The 9,378-nt window shown below is 40.5% G+C and overlaps 1 protein-coding gene across 1 annotated transcript; it reads right to left on the reverse strand.

The window, feature by feature from the left end:
• Positions 1-4,707: 4,707 nt before the first annotated feature.
• Positions 4,708-8,592, reverse strand: LOC110870355. The gene is made up of 5 exons (XM_035976085.1): positions 8,107-8,592; positions 7,525-8,037; positions 6,331-6,849; positions 5,503-5,979; positions 4,708-5,400 (listed from the first exon to the last, which is right to left on the reverse strand). Exons 1-5 carry the CDS (start codon positions 8,590-8,592, stop codon positions 4,708-4,710), a joined length of 2,688 nt encoding a protein of 895 aa, XP_035831978.1.
• Positions 8,593-9,378: the final 786 nt, after the last annotated feature.

A 9,378-nucleotide genomic window follows, 5' to 3' on the forward strand; every position in this document is an offset into this window, starting at 1 on the left:
TCATCTTGACTTAGACTTAACGGATCCTGATCACTGTCTTGGAACTTTAAAACTCGGCGAATCCTGTCTTCAGTCACTTCCACTCTCTTGTTACGAACGGTTGAAACTATTCTTGGTTTGTTGTTGATGGATTCCAGCTTCACGTTTTGCCAGAAGTCTTGAATGTGTATGGGGTAGACTGTAACGGATGTCTCCACAGCGTGTCCAATCCTGCTGTTACGCACCCATCTGGTTACATCTTCAAAATCAGTAGGCACTTCATCTAGATTTATGCTTTGATTGTGCTTAAGCGTTTTATCCCATTCCAGATTCTTCACCATACTGCACATTACACGGAAAACGAGGCAAGTTAGAATGAATAATTACTCGATGAACTATGCAGAGAATGGAATTTACAAGAAATGTACACACTTATATTAAATATTTAATTAAAAGAATTAAATAAATTTGAAAAATCAAAAGATTGATAATTTCGCTGCCAAGTCAAGCATTATCATCGCTGATGCTGGTTACCGGGGTCAGTCACTAGATCAGTAAGCGAAGATTGATCATCGCTGACTTCGCTGACTGATCAGTCCTTGATTATCTTCGCTACGTTCGCTAGAGATTTGGTCTAAGTTTGTCGGTAACGAAGTTGGATCTTGTTGACATGTTTTCTAGGATAATTTCGCTAGCGAACATAGCGATGACAACGTTTCTTTTCCGGAAACAGTTTACCAGCGAAGACAACAATCTATATCGCTACACGAGCGAAATAGATCGTTTGTTGGTTGCTCGAACTCGCGTTCGAGACTTTTGAGATTCCCATGTAAATTCGCTGTCTTCGCTGGCATCATGTTAAATTCGCTATCTTCAAGAATTTCTTATAAAACCCCATTAAAACCCTTTAAACACCGACGGTTCTACCCTCAGATTTTAACATATCAACATTTAAACCCGGCATACAGATAACATTATGATATCTTATGAACAATCGGTTTCATACTAACACCCTACTCCTAAGATTAACTAGTCTTGACTGACAATCCATATTCACAGATTATGAACAAGACACATTCAATCAGGTTACATTAACCATCAATCATGTGATATAGAGTGTAGATGATACTAATCGATGATAAGAAAACGAAGATTACCTGAAGATCTTAACTGAATTCGAATCTTGTGAGAATTTTATTAGAGTGACCGGTGATGAATTAGAAAGATGAAGAAGATGGCTGTGACTTGTTTGAGAAGATTTGAAATTTTTTTTTAACTGACGGTTAAAAAGCATATATATATGTACGAATTAGGATAACCAGCGAACTTATAAGTTCGCTGGTATCTTAATTTCGCCGCCAGGTGATAAAATTCAACCAATTTTAATTTCGCTCGTTGATTTCAAACTTTCTCGTAAAACGTGCCCATTTTTGTTTAAAAACATTGTTTATTTCGAAATATTTACAATATTGCTAAAAATTTGGCCATTTTGACTCCGAACTTCAAATTTCTTGCTTTGGGAAGTTCCAATCAACTCAGATTTTCTTGAAATATCTGATGCTTACCGAACTTACCTGCAAAAGATCACATTGCCAACACTCGCCAAATTCTTTATATAATATTATTATTATGTTACTAACCAGGGCACAAGAAAGACTGTCAGTATGTTTGTCCGCTTAAATCCATGCATCCTTCTTTCAACATACCTTCGGAGAGCGTGTTTATCATGTTTTCGGTAATATTGACAAGTCTTCGATGGCCCCCACACAAGCTATTGAAAATAGAATCATTACGCCCTCGTGAGTTCCACATCAGGACATACCCCCGCGATCAAGGTATGCACAAAGATTCCTCATAACGGGTGAGTATATTGGTTTCATTCTCTTCAATGATAGAACGGAGATCAGGTCTGTACTTTCGTACAACAGAGATTCCAGGAGCTATCGAGGGTTAAGATAGATAGTTCGGTGAACAGGTCAGTACCACCGTACAGCAGAGTTACCAAACTGATCTATCAAAGTATTTGGCCAAAGATGGCACTTATTATGGATTTTGGCCAAAAATGGCGCTTATTAGAAAGGGTTAGGCCTTTTTTTTAAGGCACTTATTATTAAAAGAATATCATAGCGTCTAGGTCAGCATGTATCTGGATGCAGCAGAAGAGCAACTATGATATCCTCCGAATGAAATACCAATATAAAGACCCGAAATCTCAGACTTTGGCAATCTGTCAACGCAAGATTCAAGACCATTAAGCCATATGCCGCAACGTGTTACCCACTGAGATGCGTAATGCCTGAGAAAAGCCAGAATTCTTGTGTAGACATTATGTTTTACTCCCTAACAGCAGTTTACTCGTCGGTGTTGCTGAATCTACCGACACGTCGTTGCTTGGTACCCCGATTTCTTTTTGTTTTCTGTGATAGTAAGAAATGACAGAGTGTTAGCAATTTTCTATCACTTCCTCTCGCAGGAGTTAGATATAAGCAATCGTTTGGATTTTCTAAATATATCCCCCCTAAAATCTTTATTTTTGTGAGTCCATTTTCCCGAAAATAAAATTTTAATAAGAAAATCTTTTTGGTGAGCAACGCTTTCCGATACTTGTTTTACTTTCAACAAACGTTTTTTTTTTTTTTATCAACACAAGATTCATTTCCAGTCAAGGAAATTGACCATTTCCAACCAGGTTACCAACTGGTTGAAACGAGTTTTGTCGAAAGCTTTCGTGAAGATGTCGGCCCGTTGCTGCGTTGTATCCACTGGCACCACTTGAATATATCCCTTTTCATAAGCATCTCGAATTGCGTGAATACGAATTTCGATGTGCTTTGTTCTTGAGTGGTGTATGGGGTTCTTCACAATTCCTAGACACGCTTCATTGTCGATGAATATAGGAGTCTTCATGATGTTGATTCCGTAATCCAGCAACTGATTTTGTATCCAAAGAACTTGTGAACAGCAACTGTAGGCCGTAGTGTATTCTGCTTGAGCGGTTGAGGTGGATACTGTTGTTTGCTTCTTGCTCTGCCATGAAATCAAACGGTTTCCCAGAAATTGACATCCTCCTGATACAGACCAGCGATCTACTTTGCAACCTGCATGATCACTGTCAGAATATGCAATTAAATCAAAATTACTATCTTTAGGATACCAGAGCCCTAGTTTCGGAGTTCCTTTGAGATAGCGGAAGATGCGCTTTACAGCAATTTCATGAGATTCCTTGGGATTTGTTTGGAAACGAGCACAAAGACAAACTGCCCACATGATGTCTGGTCTACTGGCCGTCAAGTACATCAGGGAACCGATCATTGAGCGATAAAAGGATTTGTTTACTGGTTTTCCCTGAGGATCTAGAGTGAGTTCTGTTTGAGAGGCGAATGGCGTGCTTGCAACTTTACAGTCGTTCATGTTGTACTTCGTGAGAATGTCTCGAATGTACTTTGCTTGATGAATAAGAATCCCATCCTCCTTTTGCTTCACTTCTAGCCCCAAGAAGAAATTTAGCTCTCCCATCATGCTCATCTCGAATTTCGCCTTCATGACTGTTTCGAATTCTCTGCACAGAGCTTCGTTGGTTGACCCAAAGATGATATCGTCGACGTAGATTTGCACGAGCATTACATCCTCTCCGATCTTTTTGGTAAATAAAGTCATGTCGATCTTTCCTCTGGTATATCCACATTCCAACAAATAAGTGGACAAGGTCTCGTACCAAGCGCGTGGAGCTTGATGAAGACCATACAGTGCTTTATCTAGCTTGAAGTAACGACCTGGAAAGTGTGGGTCTTCGAACCCTGGAGGCTGACATACGTAAACTTCTTCCTTTACTTTCCCGTACAGAAACGCACTTTTAACATCCATTTGAAAAACTTTGAAGTTTCTATATGAGGCGTATGCCAGGAATATTTTTATTGCCTCCAATCGTGCGACTGGAGCAAAGACTTCTTCGTAGTCAATCCCTTCTTCTTGTCGAAAACCATGCACTACTAATCGAGCCTTGTTCTTGATAACCACCCCACGATCATCCATCTTATTTCGAAAGACCCATTTAGTGCCAATTGGAAACTTTCCTTCAGGTAGATCTACAAGTTCCCACACTTTGAGCTTCCTGAATTGAGATAATTCTTCTAGCATTGCCTGAACCCAGCTGGAGTCTTGAATAGCGTCTTCGATGTCACGTGGAACTGATTGTGATAGAAAAGCTGCGAAGAGACCTTTGTTGATGCTTGACGACTGCCCGCGTGTACGTACTCCTTCTTCTACGGCGCCGATGACGTTTTCAAGAGGATGATTTCTATTTGTCTTGTATCCGGCATTTATCAGAGATTCAATCTGCTGCGGAAGGTTGGTGAAATGTTCATCTACGTAAATCACTGGTGGATCATCTTCTTGAGTTGGCTCATTCACATTCGCCTGTGAAGAAGAAGCACCATTGTCTTGGGTGTTCTCAGGCGAAGTGTCACCAGATGTTTCATTTACAGCCAGAATCGGATCAGCGGATGATGGAGATAAGCGGGTGGTGAAAGGAGTCAAACCAATGTCAGACGAGTCAAACAATGGTTCAACTTGAGTGTCTTCGACTGGCTCAGGGTCTGGTACAATCTCTGGAATTTCAAAGTTGTTGAAGATCACTCCCACATCATAGAACCAATCAGGAGTACTTCCGGTGTTGGTGTAATTTCCTTCTTGAAAGTCAACGTAGTAGGATTCAATTACCATCTTCGTTCATTTGTTGTAAACACGGTAAGCCTTCTGTGTGGATGAATACCCCATAAAGTAGCAGATATCGCCCACTGCTTCAAACTTGACGAGATTTTCTTGAGTGTTTAAAAGAGTGCACGAACATCCGAATGGTCTGAAGAAATCTATAAGTGGCTTTCTTTTGAAGAGAAGCTCATATGCTGTCTTTCCATGAGGTTTCATGATGAGCACCCTGTTTAGAACGTAGCATGCCGTATTAACTGCTTCTGCCCAGAAGATAATTGGAAGCTTGGAGTCCACCAGCATGGTTCTTGCAGCTTCGATCAGCGTTTTATTCTTGCGTTCAGCAACTCCATTTTGTTGGGGAGTTCTAGCTGCACTATATTGAAGATGAATTCCTTTTTCTGCACAGAATGATATGAAGGTCTGATTTTTGAACTCGGACCCATTGTCGCTTCTGATAGACTTCACTTTCAGCTTGGTCACGTTCTCAATCAGAGGAATGAATGATTTTAACACTTCAGCTGTCTCGCTCTTTGCTTCAAGAAAATATACCCATGAAAACCGAGAGTAATCATCTGTTACAACCAAACAATAAGAGCTTTTAGCAAGACTTTTAACACTGATAGGACCGAAAAGATCCATGTGCAACAATTGAAGTGGTGCAGAAATCGTGTTCACTGCTTTGGACTTGTGAGGTTTCTTATGCTGCTTTCCCTGGGCGCAAGCAATACATTTTTCAGAAAATGGAAATTCTTTAATTGGAAGACCTCTAACTAAGTTCAACTTAGAGAGTTTATTCATATTTTTGAAATTAACATGGCCCAGTCGTCTATGCCAAAGCAGTGACTCCGATTCTGAAGCTTTAGAAATTAAGCATGTCAAGTTGTCATTTGTCTTGGCATTTTTCATGTTGAGCACGTATGTGTTGTTCTGTCTTGGAGCAGTGAGCATGATCATTTTTGCAGGAACAACATAACCGGGCTTCAGGAACAAGCATTCCATGTCATTGAACAGCACCGAGATTCCTTTATCACACACTTGAGAAACGCTCATGAGATTATAGCACAGCTCAGGAACATAGTTGACATTTTCCAGCGTGAGGGCTTCGGACACCACATCTCCTACTCCAACAATCTTTCCTCCCTTTTCGTCGCCAGCAAAAGACACGAAATCACCATCAATAAAGCGGAAGTTTTTCAGCAGTTCCTTCAATCCAGTCATGTGTCTTGAACATCCGCTGTCTACGTGCCAGATGTATTCCATGAGCATCCGAAGCCATTTCTGGAGTTTATTCTGATATTCACAAATATACAAATATACAAATTAGTTTGATTTGGGAACCCAGATCTGCTTCATTTCAAATCTATCGTGGTTTTGACCAACTTTGACCTCTTTTTGTTTCCAAAAATACGCAGTTGACTCAACCAGATTTTTAACAGATTTCTTAAGATAATTTAGTTGATGTGTGACGTTTGTAATAAAATCATGCTCTGGTTTAGGAAACTTTTGGGTTTTACAATGTTTCGCTGTATGTCCTAAATGACCACAGCGAAAGCATCTTTTATGTCTGGGTCTTTTGGTGTGAGAAGATGATGTATGTGATGAGAGTCTTGAGCTTTCTGCTTTCTTCATTTTCTTGTCCACTCTGCTTTCATCTTCTTGATGTTCTTCATCACTGTCTGAATCGAGTGAGCTTTCAGACGTGTTGTCCTCGCTTGAACTTTGTTCTTCACTTGCTTCATAACTTGAACACTCGAAGCTTTCATCACCAGTTGTTTGATCTTCAGTTGAACTTTCTGATGTTTGTTCGTCTTCTGTGGTAGTGACGCTTGAATCTTCTTTATCTTGGTTTTCAGTGACGCTCCTTTCTGATTCTGTCATACCTGTTCTAGAAGGAATAAATTCGGGAATTTCCTTTGTAAGGAATTTTCCAAAGCTATTCCTTTTTAATTCTGGCACAAATACAGGAGATTCACAAGCAACTTTATCATCACAACACGCATAATTCAAATCATGACAATCAGACACATAAGGTTCACGATCACAGGTCTCAAATGTAGGCACATGGCCCTTACAGTCATCCAAGGATTTAAATTTAGGCACTTGGCCATTACAGTCATCCTTCCTACTTAAATTATTACATTCATCCTTAACATTGTTTTTCTTAGAACAATTCCAGACGAACCAGTTAACGGTGGAATAACTGTCGCCTGAATATCCAATTCCTATTTTTGACCCGCCGCAGTCTCCATCCTCATCGCACACATCTTCTTTACACTCAATGGGATCTGCATTGCTTTTAGAACAGTTAGCGGTTGTCTCATTTTCATAAAATTCATTTTGTTCAATTGAGGCCTTTTCATTTATGAGATCATTTTCGGGATGAGGAGTCGGCATAGGCACGTAGTTTTTACTATGAGGTGGAAAGAAGAGTTTTCTTTCATTTCCGTGCCTATCCTTATATCCAATCCCGTCTTTCACAAACGTTGGTCGTTGGCAATTTTTAATGTCAGTAAAGGCCTTTTGACTGACATTCCATTTATCTATTATAATTTGAAGTTTGTTCTTTTCGTTCAAAGCTTTTTCTAATCTTTCTGTAAGATCATTAATGATAAAATCTTTTCTAAACACAAATTCTTTAAGGGTTTGCATTTCAGCCAAAGTTGAGTTCAACTTTCTCTGATATGCAGCCTCGTTCTGTTTAAGCTCGTTGTTAAATTTTAAAGCTTTGTCTTTTTGCCTTTCAAATTCCAGGTTTAAGAATTTGTAATGTGCCACGACATCAACGCATGCTGGTGAGCATAATTTTTCTTTAAAACTAAGTGGAATACTATTTACCAAGTCCTTGTCAGCCTTTTCTTTTGATGAGTCTGCTTTCATGGCTGCTGCTTGGACCTTATCCTTGCCTTTCTCAGATGCTTCTTTAGCAACATGCTTTTCTGCTTGATCACATGTCTCCACAGAAGTAAGAATGCTTTTCAATCCCTTGTCAGCAGCATTGTCTCCAGTCGGAATTCCAGCTGTCTGCTTCTCAAACTGCCTGGCAGATGATCCACCTGAGATCTTGGCCATCAGGGCTTTGTTAACTTGCTCCTTTGCCTCAGTGATTTCTTCACTCCAATCATAGTCTTCAACGACTAAAGCTTTTGGCGTGCTGGGAGACGCATTGTTTTTGTTCTCTTCAACTGTGATTTGCTTAACAGCAGGAGTAGCTTCACTGTTTCCTTCTTTCAACAGAGGACAATCGCGCTTGAAGTGTCCTAGATTCTTGTAGTTGTAGCACCTCAGCTTAGATTTGTCAAAGCCAGCTTTTCCAAGACCCAAACGCTTGCCTATCTTGTCTTGAAATTTCTTTAACCTCAAAGTGATCATGGCCATTTGCCATTTCAGATCCATTTCTTCCATATCATCTGGATCAACCTGATACATGTCTTCAGCAGTAAACATCTCCTTTTTCAGTTCCCCAGACATTAGGGCTTCGTAGCTGCTCAGAAATGTGTTGAAGAGTGCCACATTTTCAGTGGATACTTTGAACGCTTGAGTATCAACAGTGATAGTCTTCTCAATAAGTTGTGGGGCTTTTGATGCGCTTGCGGAAGCGTTCGCGTAAATTAAGTCAGAAGCTTGTGGAGTGATGCCCCCTGAAGCGAGAAATGCCACATTCTTCAATCCAGCTGAAGGTTGAGTTGACTTAGGTTGATATCCAGCAGTGTTCATCTCTCTCTTGTTAACATCCATTTCAAAGGCTCTTAGGGTGTTAATCAGATCTGACAGAGTGACATGATTAGGATTGTTGAGGAAATCCTTCTTGATCATCATGCATTGTAGGCTCCATTCCTTGGGGAGTGAATCAAGCAACTTCTTTATTGCAGCACGATTTGTAACAGGATTTCCTGCCTTCTTCATTTTGGTCATCATGTTCAAGAAACGACTAATGTGATCAGAAAGACTTTCTCCACGAACTCCGCAAAACATGTCGTATTGTTTCTGCACCATATCTCTCTTGCTTTCGATCAGTTCTTCATTTCCCTCATAGTACTCGATTAATGCATTCCAGAGTGCATTTGCAGTTCGGTGTTCTTCAAACATGTTGCAATCGTTGGTTGATAGAGCCATGGTTAGAGCAGCGTGTGCGCGACGATCACGTTGAATGAGAGCCTTGTCTTCGTCAGTGAAGGTAGTAGCATCATTGTTAGCAACTACTGCATCTCCTCGAACTACCGTTGGAATGTGAGGTCCAGCGGTAACAGAGAGCCACAGATTGTAGTCCGTGTACTCGAAGAACGATTGAATGCGAGTTTTCCAAGTGCTAAAGTCTTCCGCCCCTTTCAACTTTGGCGGGCGAGTGGTAGTTCCAGTTTCAAGTTCCGCTTGAGCAATTGGACTTAGTTGATTTAGCGACATCTTTCCTTGTTTTAGACAAACGTGAGCTGAACAGATCTTAAATTCGCTGACAGGAGATTTAATTTCGCCGACGAACGATGATGGTTGAGGACCTTCGCTAACTTATCCGCTATCTTCGCTGGAGAGTTATGCGATCCTGCACGAGCGATCACTTAACTTCGCTGACAAAACAAACACAGACAGATGTTAGGTTAATTTCACCGATAACCGTGATAAGAATGCTGTGGTTCGCTATCACGGCTCTCGAAGTCGCCTTCGATAATTTCGCACAAGGGACGATTGACACTA

Source organism: Helianthus annuus, chromosome 8, assembly GCF_002127325.2.
Source record: "Helianthus annuus cultivar XRQ/B chromosome 8, HanXRQr2.0-SUNRISE, whole genome shotgun sequence".
NCBI classification, from domain to species: Eukaryota; Viridiplantae; Streptophyta; class Magnoliopsida; order Asterales; family Asteraceae; genus Helianthus; species Helianthus annuus.